Below are 23715 nucleotides of genomic sequence, written 5' to 3'. Positions count from 1 at the left end.
GTTTTGGCGTATCTCCTGGAGCCACCCACTCCTTTCTTTGATTCATATTGATGTAGACGCACCATTTGTCATCTCCCGTGACGATTCCGTATAAAAAGCGCTGTTTATGACCCGCGTATGGCTCGATGGTGAGCGAGTTGCTGAGAAGCAACTTGAAGGCAATTTTTTTTTGTTGAGCTCATGAGACCCCCAGGCTCCTAATTGTTCGGTAAGTCCCATTTAATGAAGTTGATTGAGAATCGTTTATTGATCGCAGTTTACTTTTTCCGCCAATTCACGACTGGTTTCGCAGCAGTTCTCCTTCAAAAGTGATTTGAGACGTTCTTCACTGAATTCAGAAGGCCTTCCGCTGCGGGACGTGTCATCGACGTAAAAGTTGCCATTTTTGAACTTTGCAAATCATTTCCCCGTTGTAGACTCGCATATGACACGAATGGTCCTGGCTGCTTCGGCAGCTTGAAAAACAAAGAAAAGCAGGTGGCGAAAATCCACATTTGTTGGTGTTCCATTTTTAAGCCTGAAAACTAGTAAAAAATTAAATAACTCAAAAATACAATTAACATAGTTTTATAGAGCAGAAAGAGTTCTATCGAATGAATACCAAACAGTCAAACAGCAAGCAAATCGTTGTAAAATAAAAGAAAATATAAAAACGCTATGAACTTATTCCCCAACCCCAATATATGTATACGGTCATACATTCACACATACAAGGCGAAATCATTAAATGTGGGGCACTAGACCCGAAAAACAAGAATGTCTCGTCAAAGTAAAAAGCAAAGAAGCGGTCTATTTATTTAAAAGAAAGCGTGAACTTTCTCATTATTTCATTTAATTATAAAAAGCCTTTTGAATTTAAATTCATTACAAAATTCAATTTTCATTCAAAATTCGATAGAAAAAATGTTTACGGCCTTTGAAGTTTAGAATATCAAATTTAAAAAAATATCAAATTAAAAAATGAAAATATTAAAAAATCTGCGAACTGAATGGTTTGGGCATTAAGCTTAAGAGGAGGCGTTGGAAAGTGGAAGAGGTTCTCAAATGCAATCTGTGTAGAGAGAATAAGGATTAATAATTCAAAGGATTCAAAAACAGGTGCTGGAAAAGTATTTTTAAAAAATTGAATGCCAAGAAAATTAATAAAAAAAAGTGTTTTAACGTCGCGTATTTTTTCTCTGAAGTAATCGAACTTCAATATTCTGCAAATACTGAAAATAGCTGCTTTATAAACACATTTTTTTATTATTATTCTGATGAAATTTTAGCATAAATGCAAGGTGGCACAAAATTAAACACCTTATCAAGATTTGTGCAAATTGTATACGTCAATCATATTTAACCCTTATGAACTTGTGCCTAGCTGCAGTGTACATATAGACCATGACTGCGCGGAGGAGCAAAGAGCCGCAACAAGGTGCCTTCATTTCCCTCTGTGATGCGTTAGCCTCTTGATTTCGCTCCAGGTTTTATTGGTTTTGAATATGTCAGCTTCCCGATTCTTCTTCCAGATCAGTGCTGGTCTGCCTCTACGACGGCTGCCTTGAGGGTTCCAGTAGATTGCGCTGCGGGTGATGTCGTTCAACACGCGCCTGAGCCAGCCCTATTTTCTTTTCGGAATTTCCAAACGTATTGGTGTCTGGTTGCAACGATTCCACAGGTCAGTGTTTGAGATCGTGTCGGCCGAGAAAATTCTTAATATTTTGCAACGGTTGGATAAAACCTGTAGCATTTGGAGGTCAGAGGCTACAAGGTTCCATGTTTCTCAACCGTACATAAGAGCGAATTTCACGTTGGAGTAAAATATTTTTATTTTTGTGCGCCGTGTGATAATCGTAGAGTTCCACACAGCATTTAGAGCAACGAAAGCGTGCTTCGCTATTTTTATACGGTTTTCGATGTCTTCTCTTGAGCCACCATTAGCAAATATACGACTCCCCAAATAGCGCAATAATAGCACAATAACGCAACACCTGTGTTTTGGCAATGTTCATTTTTAGGCCTACTTTTGTGGCATTTTGTGCAACCAGCGTTAGTTTTTTAGATGTAGTATACAAACCGGCAATCAGGTAAAAATAAAGATTTCCATCACTCAGCAGTAAAAAAGGTTTTTCCACAACAAAATTGGATGACTAATTTTGCGCCACCTTCTATAAAGCTTTTGATATGGTCGATAGAGAAATACTTTGAAATGCGCTGCATCGAGCTGGATTCCGTGGCTTTAAGCATAAATGGTTTAAAACCTACCTCACCAACAAAGTCAAACCTACCTCACCAGTTAAAAAAAGTTAAAGTGGTAAATAACTACTGGTTGTTCAATAAGTTTTGGCGGTTCGACAAGAGGGAGCGTTGCTAATACTCGTAACCTAAATTCTTTGTTATGTTGGCACGCTCTTCGTATGATATTACGTTCATTTTTCCTAAATTCAACGTGACTTAAAAATTCATTTAAACAAAGAGAGGAAAAAATGTCAGCAGCGAATACAGAGAACGTCTTCAATCACTTCCAAATGAGCTGGCCCCTCTATTCTCATGTCGCCATTGCGTGTTTTTTTAACACTCCTTTGCCCACTCGGGTCTGGCCAGAGTGGCTTTTTCGACTAGGGACGTGAATTTAACATATTTCTATTATCGCTAACGAGCTTCTAGGTAGCTTCCTAAAATTTAATTTTCTATCGGTGTATCGATACAACTTTTAAAAAGGATCTTCGAATAAGACGAAAAGAAGGCCAGACTCGGAATTTAGAATTAAAAAAATATAAGGCAAAATACTATATTTAAACGATTTAACTTACGAAATTCGTTTACTAATTTTTATTGATTAATACTTATGGAGTTCTTTTAGATTATACAAATATTTATTAGAAAAAAATATATTTTCATATTGAAATAAGTTCGCAGAAAGTTGAAATTTCGGCTTATCAGAAAAACATAAAAATTCTTAGTCGATTTTTTTTTTGCCCAAAAATATGGCATACATAGATTTAATTTTAATGAAAAATGTAAGAATTTTGTATGAAGTTTTTTAATTTTTTTTTTATCGAAGACAAAAAAAATAAAAAGTTTTCATCAGGTGTTTTTCGTAAAAGTAAAACACATATTTCTTTTTGAATAAAAATGTCTTAAAAAATATTTTTGCTTGAGAAAAAAATAAAAGGTTTTAATAATTTTGTCTTTCCATAAAACGTATTTTTGTAACAAAATTTGTAGTATTTTGTAGTAAACGTTGGTTAATTTTTTTCACACCAAAGAAATTTTTCGGGAAGTTAAATTTGGGTGACTGAGCAGAAAATAAAACGTTTTAATAATTTTTTTTTCATAAAACGTATTTATTTAACAAAAATCTCTGAATTCTTTAGTAAAAGTTGTTTAATTTGCTTTAGCACCGAAGAACTTTTGCTGGAAGTTAAATTTGGGTCCTTGAGCAAAAAATAAAAAGGTAATAATTTTTTTTCGTAGAACGTATTTTCTTAACAAAAATCTCTGATTTTTTATTAAAAGCTGTTTAATTTTTTTTAACAACGAAAAAATTTTGTGGGAAGTTAAATTTTGGTGATTGAACAGTAAATGAAACGTTTTACAAATTTTTTTTTTATAAAACGTATTTATTTAACAAAAAACTCTGAAGTTTTAGTAAAAGTTGCTTAATTCTTTCAATAACGAATAAAAGGTTTTACTAATTTTTTTTTCATAAAAGGTTTTTTTTAAGAAAAATCTGAAAATTTCTTTAAAAATTGTTTTAGTTTCTTTAACAGCGAAGAAATTTTGCCGGAAGTTAAATATCTGAATTTTTGAACTGAAACTTCTTAGGCGTTGATGGACGAGCGAGAATGGAGAGTTAAATTTCAAAATGCAACGTTTAGGGCATTTTCGTTCCGCGAGAGAGAAAAAAGATATAACGTAGAGGACAAGGAGAGAGAGAGCTATACCTTATATATATCTTAGAAACACTTTAGGCTATTCACGTCTCTCTTTTGTGCGTATTGTGCTGTCAAGCATACAATATTAAAATTTGACTTTTGAATCTTTGTTTCCAGTAAAAAAACTGAGAGTAAGATTTTTTCCATTAGACAAACCCTTTCCACTGACAACCACTTCATCCTAAAATGTTTTAATGATTTTGAAAACTCTTTAACTTCAACGCTAAAAAAAGGGCTACTATATTTATTATGAAATTTATAACACAAAAAATCGTATCTGTATCAAAGAAGGTGTGAGTGAATGTACGTGTATTTCTCCCCATTTAGTGATTTGCTCGATGAAAGGAGATCGGAGTGGTACAACAATTAATCAATCAGTCAAATGTTTGATTTTGAAACAATCTTATGCTTGTTGACTCGTTTCTTTTTTATATTTATAGAGCTCCCGTGAGCTACCGTTAATATTTTCACATACATATTTTTAACACAAAATTCCTGATGGATTCTCTGCTCAACTTTATTCCAAAAATCCGATTTACCATAGTAAACTTTGCAGAATAGGCTAACTGCCAGGTCACACTCAAAAGTGATGTAAAAAACTGGCGGAAGTAAATAACAACACAGAAAACAAAATTTTTCGCATGTACATATGTATGTATCTATGCATGCATAAAGCGCGATGCGTTGAGAAACAAGAAATTCCGGCTACTTTTTGAGCAGTCGGTGCATTTATATGATAATTTCAAGTAAAGAAAGAGGAGTTTAGAAACAGCACCAGAATTTGTTTTTTGATGAAATATTTCAACTTTTTTGCAAAAAGAGAAATAATTAAATTAGAGGAAGTTTTTAAATATGACAATTATTTAAGAATGAAATATTCACGCAAGTATTGTAATTCCCCAAAAATTACAATTTCGGGTAAATTTCGGATTTTTCTAATGATGGTGACGATTTTTGGTATGGTGGGAATTCCATACGCAGAAACAAGAGTCCATCGATAATGACTAATGGGTAATGACTAGTCAAACGCAGAAAGTAAAAGAAACGCATAATATCTACATAAAATATTCAAAATACACGCATGCACACGCAGACATACATATAAGTGGGCACATATGTATGTGCATAATTAATTTTATTTAAAAAAAGTGTGGCTACTGTCCAATCGAAAAATACAAAAGAAGTATTTTAGTAATTACAAGACAATGGAAATAAAAAAAGGGTGTGTGGTTTTTTTTTTGGTGAACTTATACAAGTACAAGATGTGTTCAAAAAATAAGGTGAATTTTCAAATTACGCGGGCTACGTACATTCGACTTTCGATTATTATTTTTTTATGTTGGTACACTCGTCTCGAAGATATGTTCACGGTTTTAGCAAGATGGCATGTTTAGTTTGTTTGTGAGAGGCATAAATAAGACAAGTGTTTGGAGGAGTTACCTGTGTCTCAGGCACAATATTTTATAAGAGCGTACAATTGCTGGCGTATGCCGATGATATTGACATCATCGGCCTTAACCACCGCGCTGTTAGTTCTGTCTTCTCCAAACTGGATAAAGAGGCAAAGCGAATGGGTCTGGTGGTGAGCGAGGACAAAACGAAGTACCTCCTGCCTTCAAACAAACAGTCGGCGCACTCGCATATCAAAACAAAAAACAAAAACAATTTTCATAAAACTCCACCGCTCAAGAGCTGATCCTGTCAATTTTATTGAGAATAGCTTTACCGTGACGTTGTTCCTTTTGTATGGGTGACTGTACTTCTTAAACAGAATGTTTAATGATTAAACCTAAGCCATGCGATTTAAGCGCTAGCGACAAAGGCCATCGGTTTTCTAAATCAGAGTCAGTAATATTTATCAACTATTTACTTATCTAAGAAAATATTAGACATTTAGTTTACATAGAAATTTGATATATATTAGTGGTATTCACATTTTTTGGTATTTGTTCTACAAGTAATTTATTTTATTACTATTTCAAATACATTTAAGTTCTAGACAATCTTTTAATATATGGATTATAGTATCATAGGTATTGCGATAGGGACAAGTGGATGGCTGAGATTTGCCGAAATGAGACTTACGTGTTAAGCTCTTGGCCAAGCCACAGACATGTGTATATGACAAGGTAGATTGTAGGTAGTTCAACGGCAAACTTAGGCGCCGACCAACCAGGGTTTATTGTTTTGTATTGGGTATGGCAATAAGTTTCCGTCCTTTTTTAGCCAAAGTTACGAATTACTTAAACAATTAATGTTCCATTGGAAGCTACAACTTTACTCCATCTTCAGGCTGCATACGAATTCCTCTGACGAAAAATTCGAGTTATTTTCACTTGATCCATTCATTGAGCCAGTTTGCGATGCTCTCGTAAGAAGTGAACCGCTTTCTACTAAGGGTTGACTGCATTGATCGGAGCAGATGGTAATCCGAAGGTGCAATGTTTGAGGAATACGGCGAGTGGGGCAAGATTTCCCAATTCAGTCCCTCTAAATATTTCTGGCCCGATTTAGCAACGTGTGGCCTGGCGTTGTCATGCAGCAAAATCAGTTTGTCATGTCTACCGTCCCATTCCGGCCGCTTTTCTTTGAGAGCTCAGAGCTCGATTCAAACGCATTAGCTGTAGTCGGTAATGATCGCCAGTGATCATTTCAGATGGTTTAAGGAGTTCATAATAGATGGCACCTTTCTGATGCTACCAGATGCACAACATAACCTTTGAAGGTTACAATATTTTTTTTTCGCTATCGATGGACCTGGTCCACGTGGCAGGCTCCAACATTTTCAACGCTTAGGGTGATGATAATTGATCAATTTTTCATCGCCAGTGACGTTGCGATGCATAAAACCGTTCAAGAAGCATCTAGCACATCACCAAACGTCTCTCGATATCCCTTCTCGACATCTCCTTCAACTGAAGTGGCGCCCAGTTACCTGCTTTCTGGACCATTCCATCGCATGCAAATGTTTACCCACGGTTGATCTGTCGACATCCAACTCTTTAGACATATTATCGGCCATCCGTAAACACCAACTTTGAATGACTCGCTGGGGGACTTCGGTCAGTATCTCGTGAATAACTTTAGTAGCGTTAGCTTCCATTGCCTTAACCGAAGCTGGTTTATCCACAAAGCATTTGGGCTTTGCATACTCTCACAAATCAAATCCCAAAGATACGATATCACACGATCTTGGTGGCCAATCCACTCTAATAAGTATTAGAAAAATCTTCAATTATTGTCAGATACAATATGGTATATGCACATATTTACGATGAAGAATTTTTGATGTGAAATTGGGGTTTTATTTTAATATTTTTTATTTGAGATTCTTCTGCTCATTTCTTCTTTTTCGCAAATACTATACAAATTAGCTTTATTAGGCAGCAATGAACTCAGACCGGTATCATTATGAATATTTATGACATAATCTTAATTATCTTTTTCCTACACACCTGCATACATATGTACATATGTACACACTTACACACATATCGAGCAGATCTGCCTCACTTTCCATTTCATGCGACATCAATGCATGTAAGTGACCTACTATCAGATGTTATGTCTCATTAGAAATGCATACCCGAATTTGTGATGAACTCTGCGCGCGCTCGCTCGCACACACACACACGCCCTCATGCATATGTGAGCATAATAAATTGGCACTCTTTAACTTTTATCTCTGTTTATGTTACGCTTCATTTATTTATATTGCTTTTTTATTACAAACATACATTTTTTGCACACTTTTTCGCAAACTACTTTTAGCTATATTTAGATGAGTTACTGAATTAATTTAATTTATTTCTTTTTGCACATTTCATTGATAAACACAATTTTTTTATTTATAAACAATAACAGCTCGGCCAATTATGGAACGGAAATCTCCACAATTTGATTACTGTGACCCGAGTAGATGGAGTGATGAATTCCCGACTTGCGGAGGACTCTCACAGTCGCCGATAAATTTGGATAATTTCAATGTAAGTGATGATGAATGCGAATTGAAAGTTTGTTTCGGGATTACGGGATGTACGAGTATGTACATATGTCACGATTCTATAGTGATCCGAAAGAAGCCCTCGGTGAAACATGCCAGTTGTCAAACCTTAATGAGCCTAAATTTTACGCTGGGGTTATATTAACAACCTCCTCCCTAATCCTATTATAGTATATTGGAAGATTACCCCGGTTACATATATCAATATTAGTAGAGTGTAAGCATTCAAAAAGAGACGCACCTCGTCTGTTTATGTCGCTGCTACCCCGTGGCGAATGGTGCGCATTCACGTCGCAACCAACCTCCACGTGCAGACCTCTCACACTGGTCCATTTGTCAAGGTCTCTGAGAGCCTGCGATGGTAGGGCATCTTCTTCAAAAGACAGGTACGCTGATGTAAGCAGAAGGCTCCGACCTCCGCTCTGCTCGCATACTACCGTCACCAGGTCTGCGTTGCAAATCTGTGGAAAGAGAAATAGGTTAATGAATTTGTCATTATAGTTTTTCCTAACCAAGATGAACTTCTTATCTTACTTTGAGCGGCAGAAACCAATAGCGTGTAGTTGAACTTGTCAAGACCAGCGACTTTGTCTTGCGACGATTCCTGTATTAGAGCCACCCTCACTCCTACCTCATCCATATAGAGCAGCATATCCTCCGTTGCCGCCCTACAGTGATGCAAATTAATTTTCTTGTTTCTACGGATAGGACCACTTTAAGATGCCCTATCCCATATCTCAATTTACCGTGAAGGTCTTTAAGGATTTACTTCGATGATTGCTATTACTTCGCCATAGATCTTTGCCGTTTCCCATATCCCTTGCACGATCTCTCACTATAGTCCAAACTTTTGGATGCACCTCGTCACTTTGACCTTTTAGCAGAGAGAGTGTAGTTTCATCCTCCATTATTGGAGGTGGGATCCACATCCTCACAGTCGTTCGAAAAAGTACATCCTTCAAGGCCATAGTTCGTCAAGGCTACGGATATGAGCTGTAAGAAGCTCTAAGGACTCGTTGTTGCTTTATCCGACCATCTCGACTCCTTTGTGCGATTTGACGTCATCAGACAAGACAATGTTTTTAATAGAGCCTTGAGTGATCTATGTAAGAATAAATCTCATTATTTTCTCTTCCAAAAGTGGCCATTTATCGTTGGTTATTTTGCCTGCCGACTGACCACGGTCGATAATGACTACCTGTAGCTCCGGCGGAGAGTTAAAGCTAGAAATGGCTTCATACGCTTGTTATCAGACGCGCGTTTAACCTCGAATCTTTGGGACTTTGAAGATGCGCTTGCGGTTTTCCTTGCCAAAGCTGCTGCCTGTGAAGTCAAAAGTCTTAAGTCGAGGACAGTCTCCGTTTCCCAAGGCCTTGTTTCGACTGAGGCCTTCGACTTTAAAGGCTGTTTCAGCTTTTACAAGGAAGATACAGTCTCGTTCGTCTTTCCCATTTGGCTGGATTGCCAGGAAGCATTCAAAGCATGTATGCATGCTTCTTCATCAGCGCCTTATCTCGTCTTGTCAAGAGACTTGACTGAGTTTTTGTTATCCGATTTTTTCTTCTGCTCCAGGGTTTTGTCCGTCACATGCTTCTTTGGAGCATCATCCGATTTAGTTTCCAGATCAGTGATCTTCGGATCAGTTGTGGGCTTTACATTCTGGTTCTTGGATACTGCGGATATTCAAGAGATATCCTCTTCGTCCGTGGTGTAGAACGCGTCGCCGACTACTGTTCGATTCGACAGATCACTTTCGGCATCTCTCCTCATTTTAGCCTGCCTTAGGACAGGTTGTTTTACCCCAGTAGTTTGTCGATTGCCCAGACCTGAGTTTGCCATCTGAACAGCTGGGGACTCAGTAACATAAAATAAAATAATAATTCATACATTTACGATTATTGTAATGCTTTTCTAAGAATTTTGATTTATTTTATTCTCGCGCTAAAAAAATTCCAAGATATGCATACCTTTTCGCTGTTATAGTGGAGTAATTCCTAAAAAAAAATCATTAAAATTGCGAGAGAAAATGTTTTTAGAAAAAAATTTATTGTAGTTTTCCAGCAAAGTGTCAATCTTAGTATGCAAAATTTTTATTTAATATGGAAGCATACACACTTAATCCGCCGCCACTGGCCGCCGCAGCCACATGGGTTGATGCGCGACTACCATTCGCAAGTGAGTAGATTCGAATCTCCGCGCTTGAGTCCCCAAAAAGATAGAAAAAGTGTTTTCAAATAGCGGTCGCCCATCGGCAGGCAATGCAAACCTCCGAGTGTGTTTCTGCCATGAGAAAACGTCTCATAAAAAATATCTGCCGTTCGGAATCGGCTTTAAACTGTAGTTGCCTCCATTTGTGGAACAGCATCAAGACGCAGGCAACAAAGAGGAAGAGAAGCTCGGCCAAACACCAAAAAAGGGTGTACGCGCCAATTATCTATTCATTTATTTATTTAATTTAAAACAACACCTAAACGAATCTTTTGAAAAACGCTTTATTTTTGAGATATAATAAAGCCAATTTTTATGTGTTGAAATTAAATTTCCCTCCGTCCATCTGATGCTACTTGATATAACTCCCACTATCTAATGGACCCTAGGGGTCTAAGTGAGATCTTTTTACAGATCGGCCAGCACTACCTAACCTACTAATACCAATGCATATAAACACTTAAGGGGTTAGGGGTAGTCAGAGGCCAGAAAAAATGATGATTTTCAATAATTTTCTTTTGCTAGTCAGTTGCTTTATTTTACAAGAATAAAAACATAGCATTTATACATCAGGTTTAGACTAGACTTTAGCAAAATTAAAAAAAAAATTCATAATTGTAAAAGTTATCGCTGTTTGTGTGGAGCCCGTTTCTCCGGAAGCCAATTGTGGTGATCATCACAAGTCCTTGGAGATTCATTTAAAATCAATCGGACAAGAGAAATTAGATTTATTAATAGATAATCTTATGCCTGATCGAAGCGTTTTTTTGGTTTTCAAAATTAGCGGCCTCAGGAAATATTTTTCAGATTTTCAAGAAAAAAAAAACCGAATTAATTGTTTAAAAAAATCAAAATTAAAAAAAAAAACAAAAATCCTTCGATCAGGCACGAATTTTTTATGTTTTTCAAAAGCAGTATAAAATTTAAATTTATTGTAACCAAGTGATTTTTAAGTTCAAGTGATCACCAGTTTAAAAAATATAGTTTTGAGAAAAACGCATTTAAAGTTTTGCTCTGGAGCGTCCAGCACCCTTTGTTAATTGTTGAATAACTCGAAAAGCATTTGTCGGATTCACTTCAAATTTTCACACAAAATTGTTAAGACAACACACTTTAAGAAAATGTAAAAGCAATCCAATTTTTTGAAAATTCTGACTACCCTTAACCCCTTAAAAATGTATTATTGACAAAAAAAAAACTTAATGCACAAAATAACAATTCGGGTAATTATTTTTTTTTAAATTTATTATAATTAATTTTCATAATTTATTTTATGAATAAATGAAAATGAAATACTTTAGTTTAATATTTCTTACACCGTTTACGTACTATTTTTAGTCTCAGGCTGGATCACTTGGGCCTCTTATCTTTAAAAACTATGCAAAACCTTTTGCTCAACCGCTCAGATTGGTAAATAATGGCCGTACAGGTAATAAGCGACATTACGTTTTTCTTAATGTGGCCCATACATATATCAAATTTTCCTTTCACGCAACAGCTACCATTAGAATACCAGAAACTAGTCGCGGACCCTACCCAACCGTTACTGGTGGTCTATTGCGAGATGTCTACGAGGCGCAATCGGTGCATTTTCATTGGGGCTCGCCGACTGGTGATAAGGGCTCTGAGCATGCTATAAATGGCCGTCGTTATGATGTCGAATTGCATATTGTGCATAAAAATATGAAATACGGTAACAGAGAAGAGGCAAGACGGCATCCAGATGGTGTGGCTGTATTGGCCATTATGCTGGAGATTGTGGATGTAAGCAGGCAGAAATGTAGAAAAATGAAATAAGAATTCTACTGTTGCTATTTAGTGTGCCCTTTTTGTATGCACTTTTTTATACCCCATGACATAAATACTTGCAGAATCCAAAACAAGTCTATCCGGGATTAAACAAGGTTTTCAATAAATTACCAAGAATTGTGGTAGCTGGAACGAATGCAACTGTAAATGAACAATTAACTCTAAGCCATTTTTTGGGTGACGTTGATACCAAGAATTTTTATGCCTACAAAGGTGTGTGGCCATAACAGATCTTCCATAATTTATATTTCTAAGCAAAGCATCTAAAACTCATTCATTTTCAGGTTCACTTACCACACCACCCTGCTCGGAGGCAGTTACTTGGCACGTCTTCCCAAAACCCCTTTTAATATCGCGTGATATGGTAATGCATACTTACTTACTTACTTACTTACTTACTAACTAAACACAATTCGCTCAACATCAAATCAAATAACTTTCCGCATTTCAAATCTTTTGTTACATGCAGATCAGCAAATTCTTCCAACTTAGACAGGATAATGGCACACCGATTATAAATAACTTCCGGCCTCTACAACCATTGAATGGTCGTGCTGTATACAGACGTAAAGGCGGTCGTTAGGTACAACTACAACTTTCCAATCACAATGGCGTTCCAGTTGGGAAGTGTTGGGCTTGGGCTATCGGAACGACTCGGGCTTATATCCAGCCAAGGACTGACTAACACAGCAGCATTCCGCAAGCATTTGCGGCGAGTGTTTTATGCTGTTACAAAAACAACCACAATGGATTTTATTGGTCAAAACCTCCACCACCTATAATTTAGTGTAATTTATTTAATATTAAAGCGATAGTATATAATGCCATGTGTTCAAACAAGAATATTAAGCCTATAAAATATATCGAAAATAAACACATCTTCCTCTTAGACTTAATTCTGGTGTTTGAGTTGAACTTTGAGCCTGGGTTTATTAAAAGATTTATAGTATAATTATATGAAAAATAGTTTTTTTGTACAATATAACCCGCTATATCCCGCTGTTAAGAGTATTTTTGCCCTTTTAGTCAAAAAATACTCTCTCTCTCTCTGCTTAACTCGGCCTACAAGCTCTTTACAAATGTTCTCTATGAACGAATCAACGAATATGCTGAAATAATAGTTGAAGACTACTAATGCGGATTTCGTAGAGGCAAGTCTACAATCGACCAATGTTTTGTACTTAGCCAAATGTTTGAAAAACACTATGAATACGGGCTAGATGTTCACTGCCTGTTCATTGATTTCAAACAAGCCTTCGACAGTGTTAAAAGAGATAGGATCCAGCACATATTGCGTATTCTTGGAATACCTGCCAAACTAATAATGCTCGTTAGCGCAACGCTCACAAATACACAAGCAAAAGTGATCATTCAAGGGAAGCTCACAAAGTCGTTCCCTATTGAAATAGGTGTAAAACAAGGTGATGCCTTATCAACAGTCATATTCAATTTGATGCTGCACTTTGTCGTAAGGGAAGTCAACAAATCGCTATTCTCTCAAGAAATAGGAATAACTTAAAAGAAATTTTCTTAAAAATTAACAAAATTGCGAAGGATATTGGCCTTTTTGTAAATGAGGACAAAACCAAATATCTGTTGAAATCGAGGCGGCCTGCACAGATGCCAAATTTCCATGTGGGACCCTATACTTTTGAAGTAGTGCAGCATTTTAAGTACCTAGGAGTTATGTTGTTGTTGTTGTTGTTAACAGCATAGATAGCTCTGTCAGTGTAGGCATATCATCGTTCGTCTTCGTCTAGCTCATCTAGGGGTAGGCCCAGGAAACATGCTGTTTCGACAGATTGGGTCCAGAGGGAGAGGGGGGTTAGATGAGTCGGTTTAAGGGGGCATGTAAGAGGTGGTTAGTGTCGTGCGGGGTACCTTCACATGCCGGACATGTGTTTGGTATGTCGGGGTCGATTCTGGATAAGTAGGAGTTTAACCTGCTACAGTATCCAGATCGTAGCTGTGCCAGTGTTACACGGGTCTCACGGGGAAGCTGGAGCTCTTCATCTGCAATAGGTGGTGGTTGGACTTCGATTACGGCATTCACAGGACGGGAGTTCATGAAGGTGGTAACGGTCTCCCGGTGAATGTCGTTTATAGACTGTATAAATACTGTCCGGTCCAGTAGGTTACGGTCAGTCTTGTCCTGTATTTCGCCAGCGTAGTCAAGGAGGTGTCTCCTGACGTGCCTGGGAGGCGGCTCGGGCTCAAGCAGGTGCCTGCAGAGATGAGACCTACGGTAGCATCCGAGCAGGAACTGCTTGCTGAGCAATTTGTTGTGCTCCACAACTGGGAGCATTTGTGCCTCGTTATGAAGGTGTTGGATGGGTGACATCAGGAGGCACCCGGTCGCTGTCCGAATGGCGGTATTTTGACAAGTCTGTAGCTTTGTCCACTGCGAATCACTAGTTCCAGGCGACCAGACAGGCGCAGCATAGTTAATAACCGGCCGGCCAATTGCCTTAAATGTCGAAAGCAACAGTTTTTTGTCTTTGCCCCAAGTGCTGCCGGCCAGCGATTTGAGGACCTTGTTGCGATTTTGGACTTTTGTGGCAATTGCGGTTGTATGCGCAGAGAAGGAGAGCAAGCTGTCAAAGGTTACACCCAAAATTTTGGGGTTATTTACCGTCGGAATTGGTGTATCATCGACTTTTACCTTAAGGGACAGCTTGACCTCCTTTGTCCAGGTGGTCAAGAGGGTCGCCGTGGACTTGGTGGGGGAAAGTTGGAGTTGGAAGTTAGAAATTGAACAGCAAGGGAGAAAGGACACCACCCTACGGTACGCCTTCGTTAATGAAGGGGAGTTGTGTTGCTCCGATAGGCTCCTCACCGTGGAGGTGTGGGTAGTGGTGGCGGTTGGTAGTGCCGACCTATCAGAGGGAAAAACCCGAGTCATTCCGGTACGTAGAACCGGCTGCCATGGGAATGCGGTTAGGAGTTATGTTCGCATGTAGCGGTGATTCAACTTCCGCCGTCAGGGATCGCATCAACGCCGCCAACAAAGCGTATTACGCCCAGCTTAACTTGCTCAAGTCCCGACTTTTGTCTAAAGCTGCAAAGTTCACTATGTACAAGACTCTTATTCGACCAAATCCTAATATTTGGTTGTGAGGCATGGACTCTTAAGGTTGATGATTGTGCTCAGATTGTTCGCATATAAAGAAAAATTTTAAGAAAGATCTTTGGCCCAATAAGAATGGACAGGAAAGCTAATGGCCGTGAAGGCCAAAGGCAGAATGAGGAACCGTTGGATAGACGCAGTGGAACACGATCTTAAGAAGCTGGGAATACGTAACTACGAAGCAACAGCTCAAGATAGACCGCTTTGGAGGAGCATTTTGAAGGAAGCTTTGACGCACCCCGCGTTGTAACGCTACGAAAGAAGAAGAAGTCAAAAAATACAACAACAAAAAATCAAACGATTTAGGAATTATTATTGATTCACTACAATTAATTCCTTCCAGTTGTTGGCCTAGAGTTTCCCATGTCCTCTTCTAGTTCGTCAATCCATCTTGATCTTGGTTTACCTTTTGCCTTCAATGCAAATGTTTTACCTAAATTATTTTTCGTTGAGCTCTCCTGAGCTATATTCTTATGGTATGACCTAGCCATCTTAGTCTTTGAGCTTTGATGAACCGCACAACATGTTCCCTTCTTATCAGTTGTTCCAGCTTATGGTTCCATATTGTACTCGCCACTCGCCTTTATCTTTGACTGCACCGAAGATTAGCCTCAAGATTTTTCTCTCGATTACTTGGAGTTTGTGTTTGTCTTTTTCACTTATTGTACAGACTACGGATCAGGTAGTAAAGCACTGGTCGGACTATAGATTTATACAGAGAAATTTTGCACGGTCTGTTCAGCAGCTTCGATTTAAAAAGTTTTGCCTCCTTTATTAATTACACCTGTCATATGACAACAAGTAATTCTTTCTACAGTTTGGATTTCACAACATTAATCATTATCAATATTACATTTTGGTAAAGGTTTTGTGTGAGTTTACAAGTGGATGCACATAGCCTTAAATTATTCTATTTAGTTATCAGCTGAGTTGGGGCTGGTCGTTTGAGCCGCCTGGAGTTTGTCCTTTCTGTTGATGGGAGTTGTCGCATGTCAGTATTTATATGGTTCATTAAACGGACAATATGATTTGTGCTGCGTTTGCGGATGATTTCTGCTACTGTATCGATGTTGAGGTCGCGATGAATATCTTCGTTTGGGACGTACCAAGGTGCATTGGTTATATGTAGTTCTGAGTATTTTTGATTGTAGTCGTTGAATAATGTCAATGTTACTTTTACTTGCAGTTCCCAAGATTTCTATGCCGTATGCCCAGATTGACACAATCATAGTTTTGTGTATAAGGGTTTTATTCAGCAATGACAGATTCGAGCGCCTGCCAAGTAGCCAGTATAGTTGTCAGAATCTGTTTTTTACCTCATTTCTTTTCAACGTAATATGTTCTTTCCAGAGAAGTTTAAAGTCGATAGTCATTCGAAGGAATCTTGCTTTGGTGTCTATCGGGATATGTAAATTGTTTATTGTCAGCTTCTTGTGCCCTACTTTCTTGTTAGAATAAACTACAAGAATTGTTTTGCCACTATTGATTTGTATACACCAAGCATTAAACCATGTTAGTGTTTTGTTCAAAATCTGTTGTAACTTGTTTGTTGCTGCTTCTAAGGTTTTATGAGTTGTCAATAGGACGGTGTCATCTGCAAAAGTTGCTATCATGTCGATACTTGCAGGCAAGGGAATATTAGCTGTGTACAGCACATAAAGGCCCTAGTACACTGCCCTAAGGTACACCGGCTTCCATGAGTTGAATGTTAGAGTATTTGTCTCCATATTTCACATAAAAGTATCTGTTTGCTAAAAATCTTTTCATTAACAAATAGTAGTCGAGTGGAAGATACTGTTTAGGTTTAAATAATAAACCTTTGTGCCACACGCTGTCGAAAGCTTTCGCTACATCAAGATACACAGCAACGCATGTATTTCTTTTATCAATTTCTGACAATATTTTATTTGTTACTCTATGCACCTGTTCTATTGTTGAATGTTTTCTATGAAATCCAAATTGGTGTGAAGGAAATAAGTTTCGCGCCTGTAGTATGGGGTCAAGGCGGTCAAGTATAAGCTTCTCAAAAAGTTTGGATATTGATGGTAATAAACTAATTGGTCTGTATGAAGAAGCTTCAGATACGTCTTTATTAGGTTTGGGTATTGTGATGATTTCAGCAACCTTCCAAGGCAGTGGAAAATACTTCATTCGTAATGCTGAGTTAAATATATTTCATAAGTAGAGAGTGGCTTTGTCAGGTAACTCCTTTAGAATCCTTCCTGTGTTTCCGTCATATCCTGGGGATTTATTTACGCCAATTTTTGTCTCAATTGCTATTCGTATTTCTTTCGAAGTTATTTTCTTGATTGGTATATTTATGTTGTTTGTGAGGCGAGCATGAAATTCAGAATTGTAAATATCTTGGTTATTATGTTGATTTGTAAATGTTTTTTTTAAATTATCAACGAGTATTTTTGCTTTTTCTTTTGGTGTTTTCGCCCAAGAATTTGTCCTAGCCTTAGAGGATGTTGGTGCATAACTGCGTTGTCTATTTTTTTGCAGGCCTTCCATAGTGTATAGTTTGTAGCTCTACGAGGAGTGCCTTTTATATTTCGGGATTTGGCAACCCTGGTGTTGCCATCTGGCAACTGACAGCTGTATCGCAAAGTTTGACATTTTTTGGCTTTTACGTACTCAGAACGTTTTGAAATACCAGCGCTATTTGTGTTGTTTACAGTAACTTAAAAGATTTATCTCGGTCCAAAAATGGAATTAAATCGTGAACATTTTCGTGCGATAATTTTTTACAACTTTCGACGTGGATTAACTCAGCAACATTGCATGGATGAACTTAATTCGCACATGAAACAAGTACTTTTTTTAACGCTTGTGGAGAACATAACCATTAAAACTAGTGTAAAACAGTCATACTCCAGCATTCTTCCGATAAGCGAAACGACAAACGAAAAACGCTTACAAATCATTGAATTTTATTATAAAAATGCGGGTTCTGTTAAGAAAGTTTATCGCGCGCTTCTTCCATTTTATGGTCAGTTTAATCGACCCACTGAAGCGGCTATTCGAGCTACTGTGACTAAATTTAGAACCAAATTGACATTATTGAACATCAAACCACCAACACACTTACGTAGAGTGCGAACTGAAGAAAATATCGCAGCTGTATCGGCCAGTGTTAATGATGACCATCAATTATCGATTCGTCGCCGTTCGCAGCAATTGGGCCTCTGTTACTCAACAACGTGGAAAATTTTGAGAAAGGATTTAGGTGTGAAGCCTTTCAAAATACAGCTGGTCCAAGAATTGAAGCCGAACGACCTACCGCAACGCAAAATTTTTGGTGAATGGGCTCTTAGAAAGTTGGCCGAAGATCCACTTTTTTATCGAAAAATTGTGTTCAGCTACGAAGCTTATTTTTGGATCAATGGGTACGTAAATAAGCAGAATTGTCGATGTTGGAGTGAAGATCAGCCAGAAGAATTACAAGAGCTACCAATGTATCCAGAAAAGGTCACAGTTTGGTGCGGTGCATGGGCTGGAGGTATCATTGGACCGTACTTCTTCAAATTTGCTGCGAATCATAACGTAACTGTGAATGGTGAGCGTTGCCGTGAAATGATACCCAATTTTTTTTTGCCCAAAATGCAAAAGCTTGACTTGCATGACATGTGGATTCAGCAACACGGTGCCACATGCCACACAGCACGCATAACAACGGGCTTGTTGAGAGGCGAGTTCGGTGAACATTTTATTTCTCGTTTGGGATCTGTCAATTGGCCACCCAGATCGTGCGATATAACGCCTTTAGATTATTTTTTGTGGGACTATGTTAAAGCTCATGTCTATTCACACAAACCTGCTTCAATTGACGCATTGGAAGGCAACATTAAAGCATTTATATCTGAGATACCGGCCGAAACATTGCTCATAAAAAATCAGCCTTATTTTTGGAACTTTAATGCCAAAAAAGTGTTTAATTTTAAAAGCCTGTAAGGGCAATTATGAAATAATAAAGGGTAGTACAGTTTAATTTTCGCTTTATCTTTAGTCGTATGGCAAAATTATCTGAAAAGTAATTTTATATATATTTCTTTTTTTTTTAATTGTAAATTTTTAAATGGCCATTGTTTGCGTGCTGAAAAGATTTAACCACCTGGAAACTTCACGCAGAAAATATTTCAATAAAAATGTTTACTTTTTATTAAAAATTAAATAAAAGCTGTTTTGTCAAAGGCAACAGTTGTTGTCTACGAGAAAATAAATGTGTTTTTAAATTTGCGTAAGTAGCTTATAAGTACATTTCCCGTAAATAGAATTCCATAGCCGAGTACGTTCACTCAATACTTTTTTTACTTGTTAATTCCAAAAAATATTTACTATATTTTGTTTTAACGTTTTTTTATTAATTCTTAAACAAATATTATTTTTGGTGCCATTTTTATTTTTTTTTTTTTTGATGGGTCAGGTAGGGTTCAAAATGCCTTCGTACTTACAGCGGCCGTCGCCTACTGCGTCGTGTGGTGTGGCCACTAAAACGATCCCCCCTCACGTTCTGGGGAGACACCCTTCCCGGGACTGCTTTCTATATTACATTGGAAGGGCCCAGAACGGCATCCATAAAAGGCCAATTCTATTCACCCACCATATTTGTAGCCAGCTTTCATGCTATAGCCTTGTCTTCTTGTGTCTCTACCTGTGTGGTTTCGCTCTGTTGCACTGTGGCGAGGGCAATCTATGCTTTTCGTAGTACGTTCTCGTGTTCTTTACCGCGTTCCAACTGTCCTCACGTTCGAGCATTTTGTTGGTTATGTTGCTCGGCGCGATGTCGCCAATCTGCTCCCTCAGAGCATTTCTTTCCTCGAGCCATGTGTCACAACTAAAAAACGTGTGTTCAGTGTCATCGCTCAGCGCTTCGCAGTATATGCACTTGGAATCGGTTACCTTGTCCATGCGGTATAGGTATCTCTGGAAGTATCCGTGACCCGAGAGGAACTGAGTTAAGAAGTAGTTCACTGCCACGAAGTTCCTTTAGACCCATTTGTTAATTGATGGGATAAGTTCCGCCGTCGATCTGCCACTCGGTTCAGTCTCGCATCGGCTTTGCCCCCACAGCATGGTTTGGCATCTCCGTTCTGAGAAGCCAGTGATGACGTGTTTCTTCTTGGAGTCCCACGCATCCATTCGTTCCCGGACCGTGAGGTCGATGCCCGCTGATCACGAAAATTGCTGCGTCTGAGAGAGTGCGGTAGGCTGTGGCAACTCTGAGTGCCGCTGTTCGTTGCACAGACTCCAGTGCTTTGCAGTATAGCACAATTCCCCATACTTCGCTGCCGTACAGGAGAATTGAGTTTCTGTCTGCCATTATTAGCTTTCTTTTGATCTGTGTTGGCCCACCGATGTTTACCATTAATCTACTTAGCATACCTGTGACCTTTGCTGCTTTGGTAGTCGCATTTCGTATCTGGGCTCAGAAAGTGAACCTGCAGTCAAGTTGAATACCTAAGTATTTCACTACTTTTGGGTCACTAAGTGTTGTTGCCTATTTGCATGCTGACCTCGAGTGTTATGTGACCTCGTGTCAGAAAAATCACTTCGGTTTTATGTTTGGCGAGTAACAGGCCGTGGTCCTCAAGCCATATTTGCGTCCTTATCATAAAGTGATGCTATAAGGTTTGTCGAAAAAGCTTTAATAATAATAATTTAATAATAATAATAGTATGTAAAAAATTTACCCTAATAATTTTTTTCGACGGGCACCTTTATTAGTTCCTAAAAAATATATTATTTTTGTGTTTCAGAGTTCATAAATAAACAACTTTAATAATGATTTTCTTCCATCAGTAAATTGCATTCTTGAGCATCTGAATAAAATCCAGTTTCAGTATTTTAGCAGCTAAATTTTAAATTTATGTAAATAAGAGTAGTTTATGGGAAATATTTATACGTAACTAAAACTTTTTTATTTAACTTAGCAATTTTAATTTACGTTAGTTCTTTTATTTATATTTATGTGAGATTAGCTTACAACAAAAATTTTATAAGCTACTTATGTTAGGAGCTATAGCAGCTAGGCCTTAAGCTCTATTTATAGTTTGAAGTTTATTTCACATCTCTCAAAAAAAAATCTCCATTATTTCGTAGCTGCTAAAAATTCGTGCCGCCATTGGTTAGGTTATACTGGCTGACCGAAGCCACGCAAGGACCATTTTAGTCAATAGCGATGCCAGATCAGATTCCGTTTTTATGCTTCACTCAAGATGTGTGCACTGTTCGCGAATTTAGAAGTCGCTTAAGCTCCGGTTTAGTGATATATTCTGGTCATACAAAACTGAGAGCGTCAGGCCGCGCCGCCATAGTGAAGTGTACATTTATTCTTTTCAACTCAGAGTTTTTTTCTTCGCTATTTTCTATAATATATAATATTCAAGAAAGAAGTGGTAGAAGAATTAGTTTGTTTCTTGAGACCTGTGGACTATTTGATACAAGAAGTTTTCTTGACGATTTCTTAAGCCCTGCCTGCTCTATGTTTTTCAAGCAGAAGTCTTTGCGATCCTGCAGGTATGCAAAATGCTAAGGGAACGAGAGAGCAAGGCAGATATTAATATTTTCTGCGATAGTTAAAAGGCTCTGACGACGGCATGGTACAGCACGAAACTAATAAACTCCTCTAAGGAGGAGATCAAATCTAATAGGTGTGCAGGTAACATTTCTCTGATCTGGGTTCCAGGGCATAGGAACATAGAGGGAAATGAAATTGTTGATGAGCTTACCAGGAAGGGACTAAATTGGCCTCAGAGACCTCCTACTCGGTTATCGGCATCCCCCTGACAGTTGTTAAAGGGGAACTGGACAAATTATTTCTCAAGAAAGCGCAGAAAATATGGTGCCCTTTGGCCCCACTACAATATAAGGAGGACCCAGAAAATCCTTTGGGCTAATCGCCATTCAATTTCAAAACTCGTAGCTGTGTTTACTGGTCACTGGACGATTTGCACTCACGCGGAAAAGCTAGGGTTACCATTTAACCCCCATTGCAGAAGCTGTGGGGATCTTTCAGAGAAGGCGATTGTTGAGCACTTTCACTGTAAATGTCCAGGTTTGACAGCTAGACGATTAAGATCACTGGGTGCTCCTTTCTTCGACAGTCTGGGGCAGTGCGCCAACCTAAATCCCATCAATGTTCTCCATTATATCAACAGCTTTGGCTGGCTGTAGATATCTGCCTGTTGGAGGTCTCATAATGGTATCAAAACGGCGCTTTAGTGCTACTTGAAGAGTGCCAGACGGGCACTTCTACTATTTTACCTACCTACCTCTTAGGCCCTCTATTGAGTAGAGTTTTTGCTTTTTTTAAGGAGTGTGGAATTTTGCTTTAAATGTTTTTGCATTTATCGAACGCATGCCTCACATAACGATATAAAGATAACTAACGCACTGATACAACAAATACAAAATACATGCACCTTGTGGTTGTTAAATAATATTCTCACGAGTAATTTTACCAACAAATTCCCCAAGTTGCTAAGCTGATTCTAAGATTTTTTTGTAAACGAGTCTCCATTTAATTGTTTTATGATTGAATCTACATATATTATATTCAGTTGTAAGAAATTGCTTTATTTCATATTTTTCTCAAAGCGAATAAAAAAATTAAATTATCAGATTGAGGCTTTAAAATATTGTATTGTATTGTATTTATTCTATACTTTATAAATAAATTTATAAAGTATATGTTGGGGCTGGGCAACTAAAATATATTCATACTCTAATGGTTTATTTATTTTTCAATCTTATTTTATAAAGGTGCACATAGCAACTCCATTATTATACATATAAACTTATCATACCACACAGCACTAGATCCTAGGTGCTAATCTCTATTAATTTATTATTTATTAGCCTAGTAAAAAGAAGCAATGTGAGCTGGAAACACAAACCTGAAAATGCATTTGCAGAAAATCCCAGAAGGCTAAGGTGATGAAATAAAATTTTTATCGGTATCAAAGCAAACATACAGTTTGTCAAGTAATGCTTTGCAAAGTAAAAAAAAAATATAAATTCAGCTTTCATCTGTATTGTAATTTTTTTTAAAGAACTCAGAGTTATTTAAAAAAAAAAAAAATATATATGAACTCAGTTTTCATCTGTTTTGCATTTTTTATATATGTATACATTCAGCTTTCGCCTGTATCGCGAATTTTTTTAGCAATTCAGCGTTATTTGAAAAAAAAGTTTGCTGCCCGCTCCCGCCCTACCAGATATGCTGCCTACATCCCTGTCTACTGCGCGACCTTTTTAAATTGTTTAGCGCCAGCTCTGCAGATAAAAATCGTTAATGGATCTGTTTTTTGCCACTTCCGTAAAATTTTTATACAAAAATGTGGGAAATGAGTAGAGATTTTCCAAAACACTATTTTATAGTGTATTTTACGAACTTGTTTTCCCATCTTATGCAAATGCTGTGAGTAACCTTTTATGTTTTCTGATTTATTTAATGACCCAAATAAGCGCTTGTTTACTCTTAATGCACTATTGGTTAACAAGAAGATATTTAATTAAGCAATTGTGTGGCAAAAACTCTAGGAAGTAGCCACAGAAATGCAGAAAACAACAAAAAAATTAAAAATAAAAATAAAATAAAAATAACAAAGTATACAATTTCGGGATCAATAACCAGTATGGTCAAA

At 37.7% G+C, this 23715-nt stretch overlaps 1 protein-coding gene across 1 annotated transcript; it reads left to right on the top strand.

The window, feature by feature from the left end:
* Nucleotides 1-917: 917 nt before the first annotated feature.
* LOC129241970 (carbonic anhydrase 2-like) lies at nt 918-12836 on the top strand. The gene is made up of 7 exons (XM_054878518.1): nt 918-1098; nt 7785-7906; nt 11470-11560; nt 11630-11895; nt 12003-12153; nt 12225-12304; nt 12410-12836. Exons 1-7 carry the CDS (start codon nt 990-992, stop codon nt 12521-12523), a joined length of 933 nt encoding a protein of 310 aa, XP_054734493.1. The 5' UTR covers nt 918-989; the 3' UTR covers nt 12524-12836.
* The last annotated feature ends 10879 nt before the right edge of the window (nt 12837-23715 follow it).

Source organism: Anastrepha obliqua, chromosome 1 (assembly GCF_027943255.1).
Source record: "Anastrepha obliqua isolate idAnaObli1 chromosome 1, idAnaObli1_1.0, whole genome shotgun sequence".
NCBI classification, from domain to species: Eukaryota; Metazoa; Arthropoda; class Insecta; order Diptera; family Tephritidae; genus Anastrepha; species Anastrepha obliqua.
Note: the sequence above shows the minus strand (reverse complement) of the source record. Positions and strands in the feature narration are given on the sequence as shown.